Here is a 27,770-nt window from a genome sequence, read left to right as displayed (position 1 = left end):
AGATTTGAATCTTGTTTCCATTATAGAACTAGAAGTTTGGGTACATTTCTTAAACTTGTCATCATTTTCTTCGTTTACAAAATGGACATAAGCACAGTAACTGCCCTGCTTCCTACACAGTTTTTTGAAAAAAAGGTATAATTTACCATAAAAAGCTACCCTTTTAAAGTGTACAATTCAGTGGTTTTTAGTATTTCACAAGGTTGTGTAACCACCACTTCTATCTAATTCCAGAACATTTTCATCACTCCAAAAACCAAAACTCATTCCTTATTTCTCCCCTCCCCCAGTCCCTTGCAGCCCTACTTCTTGTCTCAATGGATTTGTCTACTCCAGATGTTTCATATAAATGGAGTCATACAAAGTGTGGTCTTCTGTGACCAGCATTTTTCACTTAACATAATATTTTCAAGTTTCATCCATGTTGTATCATATATCAATACTTTATTCCTTTTTGTGACTAATAGTTCATTATGTAGATATACTACATTTTGTTATGGACACTTGGAATGTTTCCATTTTTTGGCCATTATGAATAATGCTTGTATGAACATTAGTGTACAAATCTCTGTGTGAATGTATGCTTTTAATTCTCTTGCGTATACACCTAGGAGTGGAATTGCTGGGTCACATGGTAACTCCATGTTTAACTTTTTGAGGAACTGCCAAACTGCTTCCCAAAGCAGCTGCACTAGTTCACGATCCCACCAACAGTGTATGAGGGTTCTAATTTCTCCACATTCTCATCAACACTTATTATTACAGCCATCCTAGTGGGTATGAAGCAGGGTTTTGATTTGCAGTTCCCTAAGGATTAAAGATGTTGAGCATCTTTTTATGTGCTTATTATTCATTTGTATATCTTCTTTAGAGAATGGCTATTTTGGCCATTTTAAAATTGGATTTTTTGTCTTTCCATTGTTGAATTTTAAGAGTTCTTTATATATTCTGGCTACTAGTCCCTTATGAACAAGTTATTTTGTATATCAAATAATAGAGTGGCTGTGAGAGCTTTATAAACTGCAAGAGACGTCGCAAATTAAACGAAGGCACTGACGAACAGGGAAAGTACAGAAGCCACCGGTTCCACGCTGGTGGTCGAGTCCGGTGGCCTGCCAGACACAGCCAGCGTCTCAGCCTGCGCGCACAGTCTTCCCACCCCACGGCGCCCCGCCCCCCGCCCTTTGACCCGTGCCGTTTCCGGTTGGAGACGTGGCTCGAGGCCGCCATCTTGGCAAGAGGCGAAGCGCCCGGTGCTCCTGTCAGGGGGGCAGTAGGTCCGGAGCGGCCGGTGCTCCCCTTCCCCCGACCCCAGCCCTAGCTGCAGTGGCGCCGGAGCTCGGGTGCGACCCACCACCGCCGTCGCCATGGTAAGACCCGGGCCGGGCCTAACTCCCGGGTCCCGGCCTTGCTCGACCGCTCTCCCTGCTGCCGGCCTGTGCTGGGGCCAGAGGAGCCCCGCCCCGAGGGCCCGGAGCTAGGCGCTTCCCCCGGGCTCTGGGAGCAGGGTGGCCTTCCGCACCCTGTGCTCGACCTCCCGGGAGATCCGAGGGACCTGACTCCAGTCCCTCTGTGGTCGCGCCCACACCCCTCCCCCGCAACCAGCTGGGCACCCTTCTCTGCCGGGACCCGGGCCCGAAAACGGGCCCAGGGTTGTTGCTCTGCAAGAACCTCTTAGTGATGTCCCTTGGACCCCACGCTGTGGACGTGGGCGCTAGTGCCCAGCAGGTTCCGTGGGCACCTAGGCGCAGCAAGCTGGGCCTCTCGAGGGTTCTCTTCCTTTTGTAAAAAGCTCACCTCTCATCCCCGGTGTTCCGTAGGCCGTTGAAGTTTGAAATCTAAACCCATTAGCGTTCAGGACTTTTTCTTTAGTTTGTTTGAAAAGGACAAATAGAGGAAAGTTCGAAAGGAGGCATAGAACAGGAAGGAATAACTTCTGACACTAATTTGTCCCTAATTTGTAGGACCCAAGTGTCCCAGAAACCTGCCTCCTACTTCTGTAGATCTTAGGTGGGTCCATTTGTCAGTGTGATTGAGTGTACACTGTGTATAAGAGCATTGGGAAAATGTGAGCCGAGTTATCGATATCACAGGCTTTCTGCCTTCAGGGAGCTTGTCGTTCTGGTGAAGTGAAATGTGAATGTGGCATATTGTAATCAGATATCTCACAGGAGGGAGGAGGAGTTTATACTCTGGGACCTGTCACTTGCCTTCAGTTGCATTATCTTTGTGTTCTCATCTATTGTTAAAATTAACGTGGGTGCGAGATGGGACACAACAGTGCTCACTCCACTGCCTCTTTCTTTCTCACGTCGATTTGTGGATATTTATGAAGTAGGAGAAATTTTTTGGTTCCAAACAAGCTAGTAATTTTTTTAAGTGCACTTTATGCCCTTCAGTCTTTTGAAGGACAGTCTTTTTTTTAATTCTATTTTTGTCAATAGATTAGTAATTTGATTTAAAGCATCTTCCTACACACTTCAGAGATGACAGTATAATTTGGTGCCAATCATTAAGTTCTGTTCACGACCTTTTTAGATGAGAACTTGGTTGGTGGGGGGGGGATTCATGCTTGGGCTTTAAACCACTGAAAGGTTTTCTTCAGCTTCAGGCATATAAATTGCATCAGGTAGGTTTACCTCATAAAACTTTTATGTTGGACGTAAAATTTCCCAAAACTCCTTTCTTCGTTTCCACTAGGAGGCTTAGTATTTGGGTAGTGATTTTTAAACTACTTCCTTTATACATCCTGGATGTACCTATAGTGCATTTCAGAGTATATTGTAATATTAAAAGCAAAATTAAAGTCTTGTATTATATAAACGAAATATAGATTAATCTTTACACAAACCTTGTTTGTTGAAAAGTTCTTGGAACCTCATACTATTTTTTTTCCTAGTATGATTTTTAATTCATAGATAACCAGAGGGATGGTAGAGCCCTAGATGTTGAGTGGTAAATATAAAAATATAAATTTTCCATGTTATTTGGACATGTGTGCATATACATACAGTTGTGTCATGTTTAAATATGTATGTGTTTCTGAATTACTTGGGACTTGGCATGATCCAGATACCTACAGATTTGTGTACTCTGGATAACAACTTATCTCAGTACATTCTGTAAGACATTATTAAGTATTTTTCTGTGTAATGTTTTTGGGTTCTATTCCTTTACAAAGAGATCCCTGGACAAAGAAAGGTCCAAATAGGGTAACATTTTGTAAGATTTCTTGGATCTAAAAGTTGTATCCAAACTTCTGAAAGTTGATTTTTCCTCAACATTTTATTATAAAATTTTCAAACATGTAGGAAAGTTGAAAGAGCTTTACAGTGAACACCCCATGTAACCACCAGCTAGATTCTGTAATTAACATTTCACTATTCTTGCTTTATCACGCATCTAATGATCCATTCATCCTTGTAGCCATCTTTTTTTTAAAATGCGCTTTAGGGTAAGTTGTAGATATCAGTATGTAAATGTTGATTTTTGAAAAATAAATTTCCTTTAGCTTTAGTTACTGAAGTTGGTGCAAAATGTCCTACACTACAAAGTCCTTCTAGAGAAATAAATGAACAAATGGAAAAACAAATGGCCTATGATGACTTTGTTATAAAATGAAGTACAAAAAAAGCATCTTTTGATTTGATCTTTTTTTCCAGCTTTCTGCAAATTAATGAGAACATGTTCTTATTTTCTTAACACTTGTCAGATATCATTATAGTCAGTTCTTTTTTTTAGTAAACTTATATTTGAATGAACTTGATATTAAGTCTCATGGTAGCCCTAATCTGTAAAATCTTTACTTATCTACAGAGTGCTGTTCTCTTCTTATCTACTAAGTATAGGCAATGAGTAAATTTACTGTAGTGATCACATTAAATGTAAATGATCACAATATGTTCAGTTTCCAAGAGTCATTAGTTATTAGAAAGCTAGATTTGGGTTTGTATGGCTGGTCTACACATGATGGGGGCGGGGGGAGACTGAAATCCTACACAGTAATAAGAGTTCCCAGTTAGGGAGTTATTATTGTTTTGGTTTTTCTTTTTTCTTTTTCTTTTTCATATACAATACAGCAGCTGCACAGCTATTGTATTCTTTATGTATTTTTTTGATTGTTGTTTGAGAGGAGAGTGAAAATGATTTTCTTGAGTTTCTTTTGATTTACCATCTTATTTATTCTCCAAATAGAAGGTACACTGCAGAAACTGAGAACAATGTCCTTTTATTTATTTATTTAAAAAAAATTTTTTTTTTTTTTTGCGGTACGCGGGCCTCTCACTGTTGTGGCCTCTCCCGTTGCGGAGCACAGGCTCTGGACGCTCAGGCTCAGTGGCCATGGCTCACGGGCCCAGCCGCTCCGCAGCATGTGGGATCTTCCCGGACCGGGGCTCGAACCCGTGTCCCCTGCATCGGCAGTCGGACTCTCATCCACTGCGCCACCAGGGAAGCCCTGTCCTTTTATTTTTATACTCTACAGGTTTTTGTTTTAGAACAGAAACTTGTGATGAGCTTAAAACTCTCACTGAGTAACTTCAGGTTTTGGTTTTGTATGTACTCTGTATTTTATTGTAATCTTCCCCCGATTTGATTTTATCTGTAATCACTTCATGCATACAAGAAAGATGAAATGGTCCTCTATGACAGTTGTAGAAGCTGGCCTTAATATGATCATGAATTATATATATATCATCATTACAGTGAATTACGAGGAACAAAGTGACTGGCTAATTCTGGAAGTGAGGAATACTGAAGCATTTAGAGGTTCAAGGAAGTCCTTGACTTTTTTTCTTTAGGGAATTATGCGTATTTATGCTGAATTACTACCTGTTATGCTTGGACCTCTATCACTAGTGAGGATGAAGGGATGATATGGCAGCTATCTGACACACATATACTATACACACACATGATTTGTTTTGGTTAGGCAGTTTGCCTTCTGGCAGCTTAATATTAATGTAAAGTATGGTTCCAAAGTGTTGATAGTGGGACTTCCTTGGTGGTCCAGTGGTAAGAATCCGCCTTCCAATGCAGGGGACGTGGGTTTGATCCCTGGTCAGGGAGCTAAGATCCCACATGCCACGGGGCAACTAAGCCCATGTGCCACAACTACTGACCTCATGCGCCTCAACTAGAGAGTCTGCGTGCCACAAATTACAGAGCCCATGAGCCGTGGAACCCATGGGCCACAAGTACAGAGCCCAGGCACACTGGAGCCCGTGCCACAACTAGAGAGAGAAAACCCACATGCCACAACTAGAGAGAAGCCCGCGCACCAATAAAAAAACCAAAAAACCCAAAATATTGATAGTTACCACTGGAGCAGTGGGTGTGAAATGGAGGTATTGCACATTTTCTGTTGCTGTAAAGTTTTCAGATGCTTACACTTACAGAATCTTAAAGGTGCAAAGGCACTTTCACATAAACTAACCTCTATTTTCACATAAACTAACCTCTTTTTTAATTTATTTTTGAAATTAATTTATTAATTTATTTTTGGCTGCCTTGGGTCTTCGTTGCAGCACGCAAGCTTTCTCTAGTTGTGGTAGGCAGGGGCTACTCTTCATTGCAGTGCACGGGTTTCTCATTGCGGTGGCTTCTCTTGTTCTGGAGCGCAGGCTTTCGGGCACGCAGGCTCAGTAGTTGTGTCTTGCGGGCTGTAGAGCACAGGCTCAGTAGTTGTGGCGCACAGGCTTAGTTGCTCCACGGCATGTGGGATCTTCCCGGACCAGGGCTTGAACCTCTGTCCCCTGCATTGGCAGGCAGATTCTTAACCGCTGCACCACCAGGGAAGTCCCTAACCTCTATTTTAGGGATATTTCAAGAAACAATTAAGTGACATCCAAGGTAACATAATTAGTGGCAGAGGCAGAACAGAAACCTAATTCTCCAGGTTTCTTTACTCAAGGAACTTTCTGATCCATGTAGTTAAAGCTGGGTAGCAGAGTGTTGTTATTTAATACAAAAACAAATGACAATATATTCAAAGCATTTTAAGTATTAGAGAAAAGTTGTCTGACAAAGTGTAACCTAATGGGAAATTTTACTTTGTTTTTTTAAACAGTCCTGAAGAGATCATCTGCATAACTTCTGGACCCTCAGTTTTTGTATCTATAAAGCGATCAAGGGCTCTTGAAAGTTTGTTTTAGGTCTAAATGCTCTTTTCCAAAAATGTAAAAAACAAGTATAATAACTGTATAGAGAATCATACTTATTCACTCTTCCCCAAAGAAAATCAGATGAAATTACAGTAGGAAAAATTAACCTACCTTTTAGTATATACTATTTTTTAATAATTGGTAAACACTTATGTGAAGGGAAGCTTAATTATTTAAAGGCATTTAAGATGAATGTTAATTTAGGGTAGGTTAAATTTATCTTGTTTCGAGCTAACCATACCTTCCAGCCATGTTAATAACTGTGTTATTAACATGGATAACAGTGAATAGAAACCTTTGTCAGCTTTGTGGATCCTGCGATTGTGGTGTCTTGAGGTTTAGAGTTATGCTTAGTGTTGGGCACTTTGGTCCTACTTTGGGAGCCTTATTCTGCTTATATCTGTATAGTGGAATGTCTCAAAGAGAGTCCCAGAGTTCTGCTTGGTACCTACTATTTTACCCTACTGTTTCTTCATCTTTACATACTCAAATTCCCTGATTCATCAAAGCATAATTTAAATGCTCTTTCTTCCATCAAGTCATCAGTGATCTTGTGAGCTAGAAGTAATTTCTTCCTCTGAATTCCTATAGTGCATTACTTAACATATTCTGCCTAGTATTACAGTTATTTATGTTTGTGTCTTATCCCTATTAGCCTGCTGCTGCCTTTTTTTTTGAGTTATAATCGACATATAGCATATTACTTTCACGTGTACAACAATATCAGTAATTTGATATTTGTATGTATTGTGAAATGATCACTAAAATAAGTCCAGTTAACATTCATCACTATACATAATTACAAAAAAATTTAGTTTTTGGGGGATGCGAACTTTTGAGATCTTACTAGATCTCTTAAGAGAAGAATGCCAGTCTTACTGATTTCCTCATAGTATTCCCAGAGGGCATCTAGTGTGTGTAGTAGGTGTCCAATAAATAATTATTTAGTTAATTCTTATAGTAATACTGCTAAAATGGAGATTGCCACTGCCTAACATTAGCCTTTGACCATGCCCAATCAATAAAGCAAAGTGGGTGAATTGCCCCTCTACATTGCATACATCTTTCTGGTTCCAGGTTGCCTTTAATTTCCCTTTCATGTTGCCTTGATGTTAATTTTTACCTAAACTCTGTATGGTATGGAGGTGTTTTAAATTCCAGCTGCCTAAGAACTACCCTGAAACATACAAACATTGTTTCTAACAGGCTTATTATTATTATTAGATATGTTAGACATGGGCTTTGTATTAAATCAGCATATTTATATAGGTCTGAAGGTTTGGTCTGAGCAGTCCTTTCTCTGAGTAGACTTTTTTTTTATTTTTGCGGTACGCAGGCCTCTCACTGTTGTGGCCTCTCCCGTTGTGGAGCACAGACTCCGGGCGCGCAGGCTCAGCAGCCATGGCTCACGGGCCCAGCCGCTCCGCGGCACGTGGGACCCTCCCAGACTGGGGCACGAACCCGCATCCCCTGCATCGGCAGGCGGACTCTCAACCACTGCGCCACCAGGGAAGCCCCCTCTGAGTAGACTTTTGACTTCAAATGTTTAAATTGTGCTGTGCTTAGTATCTTTACTGTGGCTTATTCTGTTCCTTCAAAACCTCATAAAATTCTAAGGTGGGGTACCATACTTCTTAGGACTGTGGTTCTCGGCCTTTTTTTTTTTTTTTTTAGTGAGCGCTCTATAAGTATTAAATTTATGATGTGCTCCTATTTATTAGTAATATTTCTCACTGCATAAAGTGATTCTCCATGGGTCATTTGAGAATTACTACTCTAAAGGATCTATGAATTCTCTGACATTATATGTAAAATTTTGTGGGGAGTCCATTTGCATTATTTGAGTATTAAAATACTGCCAAACCCATAAAAGTAAAAGTCCATTGCCTTGAAGTGACAAATTTTTTAATGACATGCATTTCTTGGCAAGTTTATTATTAATAATGGTGCTGTTTTACATTGTGTGTGTCTTTTACGTTTACATATTTTGTGGCATAAGTTGTATAGCTTTGGCTTACATTTTTATTACACTCATTTGATCCTCATAATAGCTTGTGAGGTAGTCAGATGATGCTCCATATTCTCAGGGAGGAAACTGAGGCTAAGAGAAGTTGAAACGTAACTTAAGTCAGACAGATAGTAAATAGAAGAACAAAAAGTAGGATCCAAATTGTCTCACTTCCAGTCATTTAATTTTCCTGGTATATTAACTTAGTTCTTCACAAATTTAGAACACTATTTCTAATTCACATAGTCTAATTCACATAGAAGGAGAAACCAATGTGAGGTGATCCCAAATATAAGGGAATTCCTCATTTACCTGATGAGAATATTAAGAAGAAAAGCTTTTCAGAATATAAAACTTTTAGGACTATAGCACAAATAGTTAAATATGTTCTTAAAGTATTTAATAATTTACTTATACATATTGTTAAAGTTACATAAATAAGATTTTTAATTGAGAAATAATTCCTTTTTTCTGTTCTTATATTCATGAAACAGTTTATCCAAATTCTTCACAAGCATCATCATCACTAGGTCTTCTTTTTGAATTACCAGTTTTTTAGAACTTTTATACGTTGAGTTTTTTGATATTTGACACTTTTTGAATTCATATATTATATTGATACTTTTGGAAATTTTAACCCATTGGTATAACATTATGACAGTTGATTTTAAAAGAAATATTTTTGGGGAATTCCCTGGTGGTCCAGTGGTTAGGACTCCATGCTTTCATTGTCGAGGGCCTGGGTTCAATCCCTGGTTGATGAACTAAGATCCCGCAAACCTTACTTTATTTGGATGTACATGTCATACAAAGCTTTAGTGAACCAATACAGAGACATACTTGCTTATCATTCATAAGCTAAAGCAGCAACTACCTTTTTCTTTCTTTTTTTGCAGTGGTTGAAGCATGGTTTGGTTGAAACATGAACATCATATGATAAAAATTAATGTGAAATCAAATTTCTTGAGTATATTTGGTTTTAGTCTTCAAAGAAGTCTCTAAGTCTCTTGCCTGGTGATAATTTTAGGTCAATTTCTTCTTTTTCGAGATTAAGGTATTATCATTATGTGTGTACCAAAAATTACAGGAGTCCTTGCCCTTATTTGAAGAAATCTTTCTTTATCTCACACTATTAATTTAAAGACATGGATGGGGGACAGTGTGGGGCATATAGTCTATATATAATATCTTTATATGGTAACAGATGGTAACTAGATTATCATGGTGATCATTTTGAAATGTATAGAAATATCAAATAACTATGTTGTATACCAGAACTAACATTGTGTTGTAGGTCAGTCATACTCTAAAAATAAACAAACAAACAAACAGAAAAGAGATCAGATTTGTGGTTACCAGAGGCGGGGGTGGGGGGAGGGAGAACTGGATGAAGGTAGTCAAAAAGTGCTAACTTCCAGTCATAAGATAAATAAGTACTAGGCATGCATTGAACAGTATGATAAATATAGCTAATACTGCTGTATCTTATATATGAAAGTTGTTAAGAGAGTAATGTCACAAGTTCTCATCAGAAGGAAAAAAAATTTTTTTTCTATTTCTTTTTGGCTGCACCGTGTGGCTTGCGGGATCTTAGTTCCCTGACCAGCGATCGAACCCAGGCCCTTGGCAGTGAAAGTATGGAGTCCTCTAACCACTGGACCGCCAGAGAGCTCCCTTTTTTCTATTTCTTTAATGTTGTATCTATATGAGATGATGGATGTTCACCAAACTTATGTGGTAATAATTTCATGATGTATGTAAGTCAAATCATTATGCTATACATGTTAAACTTTTACAGGGCTGTATGTCAATTACATTTCAATAAAACCAGAAGAAAAAAATGAAATTAAAGACATGGAATCACTGGGACTTCCCTGGCGGTCCAGTGGTTAAGACTTTGCCTTCCAATGCAGAAGGCGTGGGTTCAGTCCCTGGTTGGGGAACTAAGATCCCATATGCCGTGGGGTGTGGCCAAAAACTTAAAAAAAAAAAAGACATGGAATCACCATGATGTACACTTAAAATATCTCACATTTTTATATGTTAATTTTACCTCAGTAAAGCTGAAATAAATAAAATTCTGTGGCCAACAACAACAAAATAGTAAAGTTAAAGACATGAGGTGGGAGATTTCCTTTGAAAAGAATGGATCATAACCTTGTTGCATTTTTATTCTTTTTCTGGGATCCTTTACTCCCCTCAGTATATCTTCTTGCCTCATGCCTGGGTGGTAGCAGAAACCTCCCAAGCAGCTGGTGATGGTGAAAGATACATTTCTTAAGTACAAAACTGTTCATTTTTTAAAAAAAAAAAAACCAAACTATTTATTTAAAAAATTATAAATATTTTGGGGAAAGTGACTGTTTTGGGACTTTTAAGCTAGCTTGTTTGCCACTCTTGAAGTAACCAACTAATTTTATACTCTATACCTCTCTGTATGTCTGAAGTATTTTATCTTTTTAAAAGGATATAACTTACAAAACAAGATTCTTCCTTAGAGTATTTATTTATGATGTAGAACTACTTTCTATTTTTAAACTTTTTAATTCTATACAACGTAACTTTATGCTGGAATAATTAAGGTAAGTTTCAATATAGAGTTGATAGACTCAGGAACATAAAATTGTATAACTCCCTTAAATGAGCTTCTTTCTAAACTTGCAGTTGTTATTTGGGAAATAGAGCAGTTGATAGCATTATTCTTGAGATTTCACATGAGAAAATTTGCCTGATGTTCATTGGAAGCAATTCAATCAGTAAAAATACAAATCTGTTTGGTAGAGGGAAATTATTTGTGCAGGATATAGATCAAACACTTTTTCGATATAAATTGTTTTTACCTAGCTGCTTGGAAATAAGCGTGATGGTAATTACCTCCCAAATACCCTAATGACCTATCCTTGATGAATAAGGACATTGTGTTCTCCTATAATTATTATAAAACTGTTCTGCTGTTTTGAAACTATGAGAATATTTATTCAAATTGACTAACTTGTTTTTTCTTCAAGCTGCTCACCTGTAGAGGACAGGTTTCTGTAAAGCTGAGAAGCCTGACCAGTAGGATGTTGATATTTCAGAGGTTGTATCCCAGGATTGAGGCTTCCAAAATGTGTAAATAGTCTTTTTGTTCCTTGTCCTTGTGAACTTTTGGGTTCCTGTACTGAAGAGACTATTAACACTGCACTTAATATTCTTACTACTCTGCTAATGGCATTTGGTCTTCTCTTCTTTGATGCTTTATTCATTTTGTTTAATGAAATGCCAGACTCTGAAAAAAAGACTGTTAGTCTTGATCATTGCCCAGTGTCAAAACCTGTATGAAACATTGAGTCATTTAGTTTTTCACTTTACAGATTGTTTGCATGTCTGGAGGTAAGATAGTGTGGGATGGGAAGGTTAATCAAAGAGCAGAAGATAAATTTAGACTCACTAGATTGGTTCCATATTCTAGGTAAAAATGAAATGAAAGGTCAGGGGCCTTGTATAAATCTTCAGTCTGCCTGATCAGACCTCTCTTTTGGCTGTGGAGATCTCTATTCTCCCTAGAAAAAGTTTAAGCTCTTCTTTATGGGTCTGCCAAAGCAGAGAGCAACCCAGTTTTGAGTCACAGGGGATCCATTCATAATGTATTTGTAGACCTAGAAAAAATTATTTCTTTACTAAGTTTTTCTCTAGGTATGTTATTGAAAAACAGGAGTAATAGCTTCATTTTCCTCTACTTTAGCTTTGTTTTATGAATGACATACTATAATTAAAAGAGCAATGAAGTAGAGTTTGAAAGTCAGCATTCTAATAGTAGTCACATCACTAAATAACTGAGTGTACCATTCTACAGAAGATGTGAGGATGCTGAGAAAACACATGTAAAGAAATAATTAATTAGTACTTATTTATATGTTCCCGGCAGGTGCTGTTGGCAGCAGCAGTCTGCACAAAAGCAGGAAAGGCTATTGTTTCTCGACAGTTTGTAGAGATGACCCGAACTCGGATTGAGGGCTTGTTAGCAGCTTTTCCAAAGCTCATGAACACTGGAAAACAACACACATTTGTTGAAACAGAGAGTGTCAGATATGTTTACCAGCCTATGGAGAAACTATACATGGTACTGATCACTACCAAAAACAGCAACATCTTAGAAGATCTGGAGACCCTAAGGCTCTTCTCAAGAGTGGTAAGAGTCCTGTAATATTGGGTTACAGTTTTTGTTTTTAAATTTTTTGTGTAAAACTGTTTTTCCCCCAAAGCAGCTGATGCTTATCAGTTTGCATGTTCTATGCCCCCAGCCCTCATCCCAGCATCTTATTGCTACAGCTCCTATTCATTCAGCAGACACTTACTGGGTATCCTAGACTGTACGTATTACAAAGGAGAATATGAGAACTGCCCTTTTGTTTACCATTTCTCTAGCAGTTACTCTAACCTGCCTTTGTGGTTCTGACACTTGTTTGGCCATATTTTTAGATAATATTCTTCAGGTAAGATTTGTTGATGTAGCCACACACATAAAAGACTTTATGCCACAGACTTGCTTAAAATACAGAGTAGCAGAAGGAGCTAATAAAGGGATTTAGGCTTATTGAAATTTGTGTATTTTAAAGGATGATAACTGGAAAACAAAACTGCTGATAAATTCTAAATCTTTCTTTTCCATTGCTCTCCATGATTAGATTCCTGAATATTGCCGAGCCTTAGAAGAGAATGAAATATCTGAGCACTGTTTTGATTTGATTTTTGCATTTGATGAAATTGTTGCCCTGGGATACCGGGAGAATGTTAACCTGGCACAGATCAGAACCTTCACAGAAATGGATTCTCATGAGGAAAAGGTGTTCAGAGCAGTCAGAGAGGTAAATAGGGTCTTCTCTGGGACAGCTGGTTTGTATATCTTTCTTTTAGGCTTCATTATCTGATTTTCCCTTTTTTATTTGCTAGTCTAGTCTGTACTCAAAGCTACATCCAAGTATGTATCTTCTTGTAGACTCAAGAACGTGAAGCCAAGGCTGAGATGCGGCGTAAAGCAAAAGAATTACAGCAGGCCCGAAGAGATGCAGAGAGACAGGGCAAAAAAGCACCAGGATTTGGGGGATTTGGAAGCTCCACAGTGTCTGGAGGTAGCACAGCTGCTATGATCACAGAGACCATCATTGAAACTGATAAACCAAAAGTGGCACCTGCACCAGCCAGGTATAATCCAGTGTATCACCCAGAATGCAATCCTAGAATGGCAGATGAAGGCTGTATGTGTGTATCTCAGAGTGATATCTGATTTTTAGGCAAACTGTAAATAACAAGTGACTTGATGAAGTAAGATATAATATTAAATTTGGCTGCATAATATGGGGATAAAGAAGAAATCTGAATGTGGTGTTTTTTCCTTTTGTGTAAAAGAGAGTTCTTTTACAAATTATAACATGATCTCAATTTCCTATGAGAGTTGCCTTATTTTGGGAGAAGAGGGGATATTTAACTGTTTAAGGAACATGTATTTTTAATCTAGTGTTCATGAATGGATTTAAGGGAGAATCTGAACTACCTGAAATTATGTGAAAAAGTTCGTTTGTACACAGGTATATTTATCTGGATAGAAGGTACAAAGTTTTCATCAGATCACACATGCTTATGAAAGTATATACCCGTGGTCTTTGGGTACTTGAAGCTTATATGGGTTTTTTTGTTTTGTTCTGGCTGTGCCCCTGTGGCATACATGATCTTAGTCCCCAACCAGGGATGAACCTGTGGCCCCTGCAGTGGAAGCACAGAGTCCTAACTACTGGACCACCAGGGAATTCCTGAAGCTTATATGCTAATTGTGACCCAGCTGTCAGTTCGAGCAGGGAATAGTCTAGTCCACTAAACACTAGGAAGCTTGTGTTTTTTCCTTGAGGTATTCACACTCCTCTTAAAGAACAGCTTCAAGGAAAGCTTCAGTGATAGAGAATTATTAATTAGTTTTTCACTTTTTAAATCATGTGTGTATTTTTGTGTGTATGTGTGTGTTCTTCCACTTAGGCCTTCAGGCCCTAGCAAGGCTTTGAAACTGGGAGCCAAAGGAAAGGAAGTAGATAACTTTGTTGACAAATTGAAATCTGAAGGTGAAACTATCATGTCCTCCAGTATGGGCAAGCGTACCTCTGAAGCAACCAAAGTGCATGCTCCACCCATTAATATGGAGAGGTAAGTAGTAACTCTTTCAGTAAGAACAGACCACATAGTGTTAAAAAAAAATTATCTCAATGCACTGTAAATTCTTTTTGTGTCTTAATTTTTCCAGATTTAAAACACTTCCTACTGTATAGCACAGAGAACTATAGTCAATATCCTGTGATAAACCATAATGGAAAAGAATATGAAAAAGAATATATATATGTATAACTGAGTCACTTTGCTGTACAGCAGTTAAGCACAACATTGTAAATCAGCTATACTTAAATAAAATTTTTTTTAAGAAAGTACATTCTAGGTATTAACATGAGGTCTTCCCCCCTCCCCCCTTTAAACATGATTGGGGGCTCTCAGCCACCTGTTTTCTATTAAGTTTAGAACTTACCTTTCTATCAACTCTGTGGTGGCTAAATTAAACAAAAATAACTTTTCTTTGTGCCTAGTGTGTACTTTGTCTCTTAAAATGGAGCGGAATTAGAGGGCTAGAGTTATGATTAGCACTATACTATATTTTTGCATGTCTTTTTCTAATTAATTTTTTTTAATTCTAATTTTTTTTAAAGTGGTTACTTTTTTTTTAATTAATTAATTTATTTTTGCTGTGTTGCATCTTCGTTTCTGTGCGCGGGCTTTCTCTAGTTGTGGCAAGCGGGGGCCACTCTTCATTGCAGTGCGCGGGCCTCTGACTATCGCGGCCTCGCTTGTTGCGGAGCACAGGCTCCAGACGCGCAGGCTCAGCAGTTGTGGCTCACGGGCTCAGTTGCTCCGCGGCATGTGGGATCCTCCCAGACCAGGGCTCGAACCCGTGTCCCCTGCATTAGCAGGCAGATTCTCAACCACTGCGCCACCAGGGAAGCCCTTAATTTTAATTAGTTTATTTTTGGTTGCATTGGGTCTTCATTGCTGCGCGTGGGCTTCCTCTAATTGCGTCGAGCGGGGGCTACTCTTCGTTTGTGTGCACGGGCTTCTCATTGCGGAGGCTTCTCTTGTTGTGGAGCGTGAGCTCTAGGCGCCTGGGCTTCAGTATTTGTGGCACACGGGCTCAGTAGTTGTGGCTTGCAGACTCTAGATCGCAGGCTCAGTAGTTGTGGCACATGGGCTTAGTTGCTCCGTGGCATGTGGGATCTTCCCGGACTAGGGCTTGAACCCGTGTCCCCTGCATTGGCAGGCGGATTCTCAACCACTGCGCCACCAGGGAAGTCCTTCTAATTAAGTTTTAAGGAGGACAAAATTTATAAATATCTTTAGTAGCAAATAATGTATTATCTTTTGCCTTTTAAGTATTTGAACCCAGTATAGAACATTTTGATTTGTCTCTTATCTTAGGACTGTGGTACTGTTTGGTAACATTTTTAAGTGGTAGTTATCAAGTTCACATATTCATGACTCAGATTTCTTGTTTTGAAGCCCAGACCTTCTACTGTTACTGATGGTTTTGAGGTCAAGTGAAAGATGAGTCTGGGAGGATACCTCTATCAGGTGTGCATAAAAGAGGAGTATGTTGTATGTCTTATTCTGTATGAAATGAACAGGGTTACGTCGGGATAAGTCTCTTAAATCACTAAAGCTCCTGTGCTATTCCTAGTAGTTGCTTTGAGGGAGACAGAGGCTTGACACTATTTTAATAAGATGTTGGAGACTGTCATGTACTAGAGAGGACTTGAGACTCTTTTCTGAATGATGAAATACTTCTTGAGCATGGAGCAAACGCTTGTGAAGGTAAATGAGACCCTGCATTGTCTTAAGATACATTCCTCTGTGGTCTTGAGTCTCATGCCTTTGTTTCTGGGAAGTCTTAGAGGTTAGAACAGAACAAAGTAGGATGCCAGAATAGTCTTTTTAAGCCTCTGCAGTTCACCCAGCTAAAAATAGTTTTAGTAAGGAATATGGGTAGATTGTACTTAACAATTGCCCGTAGCAGTAGCACCTTTTATTTTACTTATTTTGAAAACTAGATTATACATTCATATAGTTCAAAATTCAAAAGGTTCAAAGGGTATTGAACTAAAACTTCTTCCTCCCCCCAAGCCACGCAGGTTTCTCTTTTTGGAGGCAACTAGTATTAACTAGTTTTTTGTTTTTTTTTAATTTTTAAAAAATTTTTTAAAATTTAAAATTTTTTGGCCACGCCTCATGGCATGCAGGATCTCAGCTCCCCAACCAGGGATTGAACTCGTACACCTGCGGTGGAAGTGCGGAGTCTTAACCACTTGGATGCCAGGGAAATCTCAGTATTAACTAGTTTTTGTGTGAATCTTCCAAGAGGGATAGTCTATGTATAGATGAATAAAAACATGGTACAATTTCTGTATTTCTCCTTTTTATACATTAGTGGTGGCATACTAGACACATTTCCAATTGCTTTTTTCACTTATTTCGAAGACAAGAATTTCCTTATTTGAAGCTATAGAGAAATGCAGTACCTTACCCTAGACTGGATCTTGTACTACTATAAGGGGCATTATTAGGTCAACTGACAAAATTGGCATATGAATGGTAGATTAAAGTATTGTGTCAATGTAAATTTACGACGTTAATAACAGTATTGTGGTTATGTGAAAGAATATCCTGTTCTTACAAAATACACTCTGAAAATGTTTAGGGATAAAGGGCCATGATGTATATATATTCTGCCTGTAAATGGTTCAAGGAAAAAAGTAAAATATATTTATATAGAGAGAGTGTGCAAATGATAAAACAAATGGGATAAAATGTTAACAATAGATAAAAAGGGTATAAATGTATTTCTGTTATAGTTTTAGAAATTTTTTTCAAATAAAAAGCTTTTTCAATTGTTCCTCTTTTTTTTCCTAATTGCCCAGTATTCATTTTTGTGGATATACTTTTATGTATTTAAGTAGTCCCCCTATTGACGGACATTTGTCTCTAAACTTTTGCTATTACAAACAATTCTTCAGTGAATAACTTACTACATTGTTTTGCACAGGTGAGAGTTTATCTGTAGGATGAGGATTTGCTGAACCAAAGGGTGTAATGCTTTTATTTTATTTTATTTTATTTTTTAGGGATAAAGGTTGTTTTCCTTTTTTTAATTGAAGTATAGTTGATTTATAATGTTATGCTAATTTCTGCTGTACAGCAAAGTGACTCAGTTATGCATAATATATATAATATATACACATTCTTTTTAATTTTTGTTTATTTTAAATTTTATTTGTTTATTTTTGTCTGCATTGGGTCTTCATTGCTGCGCGTGGGCTTTCTCTAGCTGTGGCGAGCAGGGGCTACTCTTCGTTGTGGTGTGCGGGCTTCTCATTGCAGTGGCTTCTCTTGTTGCAGAGCACGGCTCTAGGCATGCAGGCTTCAGTAGTTGTGGCATGCAGGCTCAGTAGTTGTGGCTCGCGGGCTCTAGAGTGCAGGCTCAGTAGTTGTGGTGCACGGGCTTAGTTGCTCTGCGGCATGTGGGATCTTCCCGGACCAGGGCTCGAACACGTATCCCCTGCGTTGGCAGGTGGATTCTTAACCACTGCGCCACCAGGGAAGTCCCCACATTATTTTTTAATATTCTTTTCCATTATGGTTTATCCCAGGAGATTGGATATAGTTTCTTGTGCTATACAGTAGGACCTTGTTGTTTATCCATTCTAAATGTGATAGTTTATATAATGCTTTAAATTTTGATACATATGGCTGCAGCACCTTTAAATAAGTTGCTTATGGCTAATCACCATTAAACCCCGGAGAAAGAGAGTTCTGGTTTTTACCTGTCTGAGCAGATTTATCATTCTTTCTCTACAGTGTGCACATGAAGATTGAGGAAAAGATCACACTAACCTGTGGACGAGATGGAGGATTACAGAATATGGAGTTGCATGGCATGATCATGCTTAGGATCTCAGATGATAAATTTGGCCGAATTCGTCTTCATGTGGAAAATGAAGACAAGAAAGGGGTGCAGCTACAGGTGTGTAGAGGCTTTTGATAGGGAGTATTAAGGCTTTTGTCTACCTAACACAGTCATTCTCAACTGGAGTTCCCTGTATGAACCATAGAACACAGAAGATTATTTAACTTATATAACTAGTGCCATTCTAGATGCATAGGAAAGAAGTTAATTTAAATACAGAAGATTATTTAACTTATATAACTAGTGCCATTCTAGATGCATAGGAGAGAAGTTAATTTATTACCTACAGTGGAAGCCTTGAATTGATAAATGCCTTCCCAAGACAGTTGGGAATGACTGACAGCAGCTGTATTAGTGTGGCCTTTTAATACTGGAATTGAGTGAAAGGTCATTTTGAAATCTAATAAATGACTTCATACTCACAAAGGTACAAAGAGATGCGTATTTGTTACTATTATGCAAAGAGTAAATTCATTTAGGATATTGCTTGAAATATAATTTAAAAAACAAAGTTTTAAAACTTAATAGGGTGGTATTTTATTTTATTTTTAAATTTATTTATTTATTTTATTTTATTTTTGGCTGCGTTGAATCTTTGTTGCTGCACACAGGCTTTCTCTAGTTGCAGTGAGTGGGGCTATTCTTCGTTGTGGTGCGCGGGGTTCTCATTGAGGTGGCTTCTCTTGTTGCAGAGCACAGGCTCTAGGTGCCTGAACTTCAGTAGTTGTGGCATGCGGGCTCAGTAGTTGTGGCTCATGGGCTCTAGGGCGTAGGCTCAGTAGTTGTGGCGCACAGGCTTAGTTGCTCCGCGGCATGTGGGATCTTCCTGGACCGGGGCTCAAACCCGTGTCCCCTGCATTGGCAGGCGGATTCTTTTTTTTTTTTCTTGCGGTACGCGGGCGTCTCACTGTTGTGGCCTCTCCCATTGCGGAGCACAGGCTCCGGACGTGCAGGCTCAGCGGCCATGGCTCACGGGCCCAGCTGCTCCACGGCCTGTGGGATCTTCCCGGACCGGGGCTCGAACCTGTGTTCCCTGCATTGGCAGGCGGATTCCTATCTTCTGAGCCACCAGGGAGGTCCCGGCAGGCAGATTCTTAACCACTGCGCCACCAGGGAAGCCCGGGAGGTATTTTATTAAAGCAGGTTATGACACTAAGCTTACTCATTCTGCTGCTATATAAACTGCCAGTGCTTGTTTTGTTAGCTGAAGGGCAGTATCTAATGGTATATTTGAAAAGTACGTAAAATCTTAAAATGAATATGTATGTTCCACCTACCTGGCTGTGTAAGAGACTTTCTTTATATTATTACAGTTCTTGTTAACAGTTTATTTAGATGGTTGATCCTACATCTCTTGTCACGAGAACAAAGCCTTTTCAGCGAAGAAAGTGGTTTTGTCTACGTTTTATTCCACTCATAACCAGCACACAGTTGTCTTTTGGAAGTAGTGCTTATATTATTTGACAGTAGCTTTGCTGGCTCATAAAGTCTATGTAGTCTGCTATCCACAAGTTACTTCTTTTTCCTTTTTTCTCCTAATGTGACTTCTTTTAAAAAGATCAGTCCATCTTAGTTGGCCTGAGTTTGAACAACTTTTAGGCAAAATTGCAGCTAAACTTTCCACAGAGCTTTTCCCTCTTCTGTCTCTTTAGTATAAGGCCAGGACTGCTACGTGACCCAGCCAGCTGATCAACGTCTGACCCTAGTCTTCTATTTGGCAAGCTTGGCCTCACCATCAGGCTGCTCCCTATGAAGTATTTTTGTAAAGGACTTGGTTAATGGTCTTTTAACTTTTTCAGTTACAAAGTTACTAACTTGTTACTTACAAACAAAACGGCTTAGAGTTGAAATTACTTTATTACTATTTTTTAAATGTCTTAAATCTTTAAAAGTCTTTGAAGAAGGGAAATCTTTCTTCAAAATAAAAAACAATTGGAACTTTTTAGGCACCCTGTTCTAGATGTTTAGATTATGGGCCATGTAAGACCAAAAGAAATTTATTTCCTGTCTTATAATGTCTGAACCTCAGAAGTTTTCTTTCCCTTCTCATTTCAGACCCATCCAAATGTGGATAAAAAACTTTTCACTGCAGAATCTCTAATTGGCTTGAAGAATCCAGAGAAGTCATTTCCAGTCAGTAGTGACGTTGGGGTGCTGAAGTGGAGACTACAAACCACAGAGGAGTCTTTTATTCCACTGACAAGTAAGTGCCTCTGGCCAGTCCTACTAAGCTAGACTGCACTGAGAACTAGAAATAGCCTTGGCTTGTACCTTCTTCATTGCCACAATTCTTTTTCACAAAATGACCTTTCAGAATGGACTCAGTGCTATATTTAGTGTATTGTGGTAATAAGTAGCTTAAATTTTAAACACTTTTAATTTTGAAACCATTATTTTTAGTAGTTTACACTAGGATGTTTAAGGCCTGCAGTTGTCAGTTTTGATTTGCCATCTTAACTTTCCTCCATTCTTTTTCTAATGTTCTAATATACCTGCTTTGCTTTTCTCTTCAGTTAATTGCTGGCCCTCAGAAAGTGGAAATGGTTGTGATGTCAACATAGAATATGAGCTACAAGAAGATAATTTAGAACTGAATGATGTGGTTATCACCATCCCACTCCCGTAAGTACCCCACATAATCATTTTTTCTATAGCGAGCTTATAGAACTAGTCTTTTGGAACTCCTTTTGGAGGCAGCACTTAGCTGGCTATCCATTCTAAGATATTTGTTTCTCATAAAGGTCAATTGTGAAAGAAACCAGGTACAAAAGGCTGCATACTTACTATATGATGCCACTTATAAGACATTCTGAAAAGGTATTACTCTTGGAACAGAAATCAAGCATTTGATTGCAGAGGAGCACAAAGGAACTTTTGGAGATGATGGAAATGTTCTATGACTTGATAGTAATGGTGCTTACAGGCTACATCTGTCAATGCATTGAGCTGTACACTTTTAAAGGAGTGGATATTACTGATTTTAAAGCCAAACAAGCAAAGCTGGTTATAGTTCTAGGGCTGTGTTTTCAGATATTGGTCTTCAGATTGTTCATGTAGTAATGAAGGTTTCCAGAAGGAGGAGCCAATTCTCAGTCAGACTTTCTCTGCTTTGTTTTGCAACTCTTAAAGGAATTGAGTCTGACAGACTGAAGTTTTCTTTTTCACTTTCTTCTCTAAATTTTCAGCTAAAGATGAGATTATGTTTTCAAGTACTATTCTTGCTGAAACAAGATATCTACATTAGTTTCAGTATATTTTCTAACAGCTTTATTGAGGTATAGTTGACGTGATAAACTACACGTATTTAAATTATAAAGTTTGATAAGTTTTGGCATGTATGCACCATCATCACAATTAAGATAACAAAAATATGCATCCCCCCGAGAAGTTTACTTTCTGTAAGTTTTTGATGTGTGCTTAAATGGCCTACTTTCTAGGATCATCTGGAAATACTCTCTACTTTATCTCCTCACTAGCATTTCTAGTGACTGAACTATTATTGCTTCACCATTGAATCCCTGCTTCTCTGCTCTGCCTTTCAGCACCCCCATGATTAAGTACAGGGCTTAATTATGAATACCCAGTAAGTGAATTCTTAGTGTGTCTATACTATTAAATTGCTTGGTTATTATTACAGAGAAAATGGTTCTAATTTAATCTGTAGTTGTGTTCAAATTAATTTTAATTTAATTTGAATTAAAATTAAATCTAATTTATTTGTAGTTTGATTCAGGCCTTTACATGGCCAGGTCTGGTTTTAGTCATTCTTATTTCCATTTTTTAAAATATGCTTTATTACCAGTATCCCCTTTAATGGGCTAATCATCTTATTCTTCACAGCTTGGTTATTATTTCAGAACAATAGATGGCTGCCTTGAACCATTGTGAGACTTGGGCGTTGGTGACAGGTGTGGGTTTTATTTTGTCAAGATTTATTTTACTAGACTATTTTTAGGATGCCACAAGTTTTAGGCCTCTCCATCTACCCTATAATTGTGGTTATGGTGGTTTCCTGTGTCTTAGTTCAACTTTGCAATAGTCTCCAGAAGAGACCCTTAGACAGCATTTTACCCTATTGTCTAGAACTGATCAAATTAGAGGATCTCAGAATCAGAATTGGAACAAGGGCAAAGGGAAGAAACATACATACAACTGGGACCATAAAATTGATAGGGAAGAGTTAATTGTGTTATATCACCCTTAAAGTTTTCTTTGTCTCCCTTATTAACCCTGCCTTTAATGCAAACATTGGATGTCACTGGTGAATTAAAAGATGGTAAATTTAGAGTGTGTAGGAGTAGCTGGCACTGCCTGTCAGCCGTGTGCGGGGATGCACAGTGCGTTCTGACTAGCCCTGGTTCTCTTGCAGACTAAGGACAACTGTGTAATATCTCTCTTTCCCATCACGTTCACATTTTGCCCAGGGGTAATTGTGCTTTCACTTATCAAATAAAAGTTCAGTTACTGGATTACAAATCAAATAAACCCACTGGCATCAACTACAATAAGTTTTAAAACCTTCTAAAATCTTTTTTTTTTTTTTTTTTTGTGGTACGCGGGCCTCTCACTGTTGTGGCCTCTCCCGTTGCGGAGCACAGGCTCCGGACGCGCAGGCTCAGCGGCCATGGCTCACGGGCCCAGCCGCTCCGCGGCATGTGGGATCTTCCCGGACTGGAGCACGAACCCATGTCCCCTGCATCGGCAGGTGGACTCTCAACCACTGCGCCACCAGGGAAGCCCCTAAAATCTTTTAAAAACATCCTCTCAAAGGTCCAAATTCATCTCCATTCTAAATAACCACATAATGGTGTTTAAGTTCTCCCCCACTGTTACTATCAACCTGTTTTTCCCCTCATTGGCATCTATGAAGAGAGCTACACTATGTTAAACTTCCATCATGACAAGGCAGCAAACCATTAGTGCAGTATTTTTGGAAATACATCCCACTTTACACATTTGTCAGTCTCAGTCCCCTGCCAGCTCCAGATCTAGTCCATAAGTTGGAGCAGCCCAGGACTATGTTTGCCCATTACTTATGGTTGCATATATCTGTACCTACAAAAGGAATTAATGAGACCCTTGGCCAAGGTTAAGGGTCCTTGAAGTTATCAGGGAGTCTAATTTTTTCTAGGACTATATAAAAGTGGGCAGAATTTGAGGAGCATAATCAAATTTGGGGCTGGTTTTCCTTGGCATAGTTCTTCTAGCTCTGGACAGCTAACTTGACACGGATGTTTCTTGTGACAGATCTGGTGTCGGCGCACCGGTGATTGGTGAGATTGATGGCGAATATCGACATGACAGTCGACGAAATACCTTGGAGTGGTGCCTGCCAGTGATTGATGCCAAAAATAAGAGTGGCAGCCTTGAGTTCAGCATTGCTGGGCAGCCCAATGATTTCTTCCCTGTTCAAGTCTCCTTCATCTCCAAAAAAAATTACTGTAACATACAGGTACCCTTGTTTAATAGAGAACTTATATGGGGAAAGTGGTAGGACGGATACCTGATAGGCAACATGACTTCATGGTCAGAGCAGAAATCAGAAAAGCTGATGTCCCCCGTGGATTCCTTTGCGGCCTCATTGTGTAATCTTGGTCAGTTCTTCACCTGCTTTGTCTCAGTTTTCCTCTCTAGATCAAAGTAAAGAAATTGAATATGACTACATATAAAAATACTTATGGGTTGTGCAAGACTCATATCTCTTAGTTGCCTGCTTTTTTTTAATAATCTCATGTATCTTAACATCCATTTGCCAAAACACTCAACACATGACTTAGTAATGCCTTCTATATTGTCACTTGGTTTGATCCCAAGGAATGAAAGAAAGTTTATTTGGAAGACGAAATTACTGCCAAAAAAGGTGATTCTAATACAAATAGATACCGTTTTTGTGTTCTTTTATGTCACAGCTTCCCTTCATTAATACGGATAATCGTAAGCCAATTCTGTTGTAAACCTTGTCCTTAAGGTAGGCAGGCAAAGCAGGGGAAATCTGTGAACTGTTTATTTATTTATTTATTTATTTATTCATGCATTCATTCATTCATTCCGTGCCATGCACCTTGTGGGATCTTAGTTTCCTGACCAGGGATTGAACCCAGGCCCATGGCAGTGAAAGCACTGAGTGCTAACTACTGGACTGCCAGGGATTTCCCTGTGAACTGTCCTTCAGATCATTATTTTTAACTCTTTGTTCTTCCAGCGTTCAAGTTGCATTATAAGCACTGAGTTTATATTGTTATCTTCCCCTCGGACTTGTTGATTTGCTTGTCATTCTGGTTATCTTCCCAGATGTTCTCTGTCTCTCCTGAAAGTGCTTGGGAAGTTATAGTTTCATCTGTTGGATGATTCCAAAGAGCAGTTCTCCCTCCCTCCCTCCCTCCCTCCCTCTCTCCCCCTCTCCCTCCGTCCCCCTCTCCCTCCCTCCTCCCATCTCAGTTATTGGCTTAACCCCATCAGTATTGGGAGCACATTGTTGAACCCAAGACATTTTCCTGTTACTGACCATTTGAAGAACAGGACAGTATAATTGCTCTGTCAGAACCTCACTAGAAAATATGAATCAGTGGTTTAAGTTTTGTGTTGGTGCCACTACACGCACCATTGTTACAGGTAGTTCATTAAATTGGACATCTATTATTATTAATAAAGAGAAATCTCAGGACTTCCCTGGTGGTGCACTGGTTAGGACTCCGAACTCCCAACGCAGGGGGCCTGGGTTTGATCCCTGGTCGGGGAGCTATATCCCACACGCATGTCGCAACTAAGAGTTTGCATGCCACAACTAGGAGCCCGCCTGCCACAACTAAATACCCAGTGCAACCAAATAAGTAAATACTAAAAAAAAAAAGTAGGTTTAAATAAAAAATAAATAAAAAGAAATCTCATGAGAAGGACCCAGCCATACCTAGAAAATGAATATGATAGAACAACTTAGTGAGACTGAGAGCAAATTAAATAATGTTGAATTGTTAGAATGTTGCATTTTGGATCAAAATGTTAATCGATCATCCTGATAGAATGTCTATGACTTTCATAGGTTTTATAGGGCAGGGCCTGGGCAGTGGCCACTCATTCTGGACCTTTTACTTAATATTAATACCACTCTACATGTCATCCCAACAGTTGTCTTTTCTATCTAGAGAGCAGATTAATCATGTTGGTGGGGAAGAGTGATGCTTTGAGCTGCAGTTGTGAATTGAACTTTTTTAGTATTTCTGAGTTACTTTTAATACTGCTTTAGGGGATTTGATCTGTTCTGCACTGAGAATTTAGCCAGCACCTTAAAGACCCGCTGTCCTTCTGCTTTACCTTACTCTCTGTTTGTTTTCCTAGGTTACCAAAGTGACCCAGGTAGATGGAAACAGCCCTGTAAGGTTTTCCACAGAGACCACTTTCCTAGTGGATAAGTATGAAATTCTGTAATACCAAGAAGAGGGAACCGAAAAGGAAAATTCTCAAATTAATAAAGAAGAAGCCAACAGCGGCTGAAGAATTTTTTCCAAACCTGCAAGCCATTGGAGACCCTTTTTTTCAAATACAGTGCACGATTCTCTGAGCGCAAGGACCCTCAACTCACCCTCAGTGTTTCAGTGTCACAGAGACATTCTCTGGCAAGGAAATGACACAAACATAAAGGGAAAGGCTGCTGATTTCTTTGGCAGATTTTACTGGCCAGCAGGAAAGCAAGCTCTCCAGAGAATGCCCCCAGTTAAACACTTTGTCCCCCATCAGCTAAGTTGTTTTTTATTTTAATGCCTAAATATATTTCATACTTTGTTTTTAAAAAGTTTTCTCTGCAGAAGGTTTTAATCTTTCATACTCCTTTCCTTTACCTTCAGTTTTTTTTCTTTATATATATCCAATCCAGCACTGAGATCATCTGCATATAGGCACTGTATTTGGCACTCCGGGAACAGGTTGATCTAATCCATTCTTGATTTCTGGACTATGCAGGTGAACTGCTTGAGGGGTAGGGGGTCTAGAAGTTAAAAGATAAGGATGTCTTATCCTTTTCCTATATCTATTCATCCCTCCATTCCTTTGCCAGGCTGTTTTCCTTGCAGTCTTGTTGCTCTGGTTTAGAACTCTAGTGTGAATCCCACTTGTGTCAATATTAAAGACAGCTGAGAAGCAGCTTTCAAATGGTATAGCCCCCACTTCAAGGTGTCTGGGAGGAGAATGGTCATGTCCAGTTACGGATTTCACACCCACAGGTAATCATGTCTGCTGCTGGTGCTACCCAGCCTTCCATTCTCCATATTTTGGGTACTTCAGCTAAAACATGATAGCTAATGGTCTTTGTAATCCATTCACATTCCTGAGATTCACCACCTCCCTCTTTCTGAATGTTCTCTGTGTCATCAGTTTTTTCCTTTCTATCAGACATGAGGTTATGATTTTGGAGGCTGTAGGTTCAGTGAGTCTTTGTGCCAATCCCATTGGTCCTGAACTATCAAGGAGCCTCCCTTTTCACCACCAAGTTTTTAGCATTTCAAGATTCAGCTGATTATATTGCTGTGTAGGCATTGATATATTCCATTCTAGCCTGCCCAGCATTTTTTCAGCAGCCTTTCTGTTCCTGTGTCTGAAATCCTTCCTTTTTCTCCCCTAAGCCTTTTCTGTTTAGTGTCATCATGTAATGGTTGTTTCTCAGCCCTTGTTTCTCAGCCCCATCTCATCCATTACTTCTTCAATGGAGAAGACTACATCAGCCAGCCCAGCGTTGGCTTTTAACCCAGTATTGCACTGGGAGTTGGTGGAGTTGCTGCCAGGCTGCAGCCACAGACAGGGGGAAGAGACAAATGACAGTAGATGACTTCCTGCACTTTCAGCTGGTTGGAGAGTACGACTCCCACTCTGAACAACATCTGACCTTCCCTGCAAAGAGTGTACTGTAATTGAAGCAGAGCAGTCACACACGAATGGCCATGGATGGAATTGTTTGCCAAAGAAATTTCTGGCCTTTCCCTTTCCCTTAACTGCATCAGGGAAGAATCCTTATCTCTAGCTTGGTTTCCACATAAGGTTTTTTTGAGGAAGGGGACTGGAACAAAAAAATCTGTCATGTAGTTAAGTAGACAAGAAATCTTATTAATTCAGTTTTGTTTGAGAGTTGCTTGTCCATATGATTTTTTTAAAGTGAAGTTTAGTTTCACAAAAACTTTTTTTTCTAAAATTACTTTTGGGGTAATATTTAAAATGAGAGAAGTTTTGTAACCCTGTAAAATACATAGGGAATATAACATTCCATTGTACACAAAGAAGGCAAATTCTTTAATCAAATAAAAAGTATTATAAAATGAATGTTTTTTAGACTGTTGACTCTCATACTTTGGTGTCTTCTCTGGTGTCTTCAGAATGCTGTAACAGGATCTAAGATTAAAAATTAATGATATGTTTCTTTAAGAGGAAATAATCTCTATCTGAGAGTATTCATTGCCTTTTCTCCCTATTACAGGTATTGTGTCTTGTGTATTTTTCTACATTTGAGCATATACACATACACATGCACTCCTGACAGTGTAGCTTTTGAATTTGATGCCACTTATGGGCTTTTGATCTTAATTTT

The 27,770-nt window shown here is 39.0% G+C and overlaps 1 protein-coding gene across 1 annotated transcript; it reads left to right on the top strand.

Annotated features, from left to right (window-relative positions):
* Nucleotides 1–1,209: 1,209 nt before the first annotated feature.
* Nucleotides 1,210–27,505, top strand: ARCN1 (archain 1). The gene is made up of 10 exons (XM_060017847.1): nucleotides 1,210–1,370; nucleotides 12,077–12,340; nucleotides 12,837–13,016; nucleotides 13,148–13,353; nucleotides 14,179–14,343; nucleotides 18,091–18,256; nucleotides 20,255–20,402; nucleotides 20,713–20,821; nucleotides 23,447–23,651; nucleotides 25,535–27,505. Exons 1-10 carry the CDS (start codon nucleotides 1,368–1,370, stop codon nucleotides 25,622–25,624), a joined length of 1,536 nt encoding a protein of 511 aa, XP_059873830.1. The 5' UTR covers nucleotides 1,210–1,367; the 3' UTR covers nucleotides 25,625–27,505.
* The last annotated feature ends 265 nt before the right edge of the window (nucleotides 27,506–27,770 follow it).

The sequence above is a fragment of the Delphinus delphis genome, chromosome 8 (genome assembly GCF_949987515.2).
Source record: "Delphinus delphis chromosome 8, mDelDel1.2, whole genome shotgun sequence".
Classification (NCBI taxonomy): Eukaryota; Metazoa; Chordata; class Mammalia; order Artiodactyla; family Delphinidae; genus Delphinus; species Delphinus delphis.
This window is presented reverse-complemented; position numbering and strand designations above follow the sequence as displayed.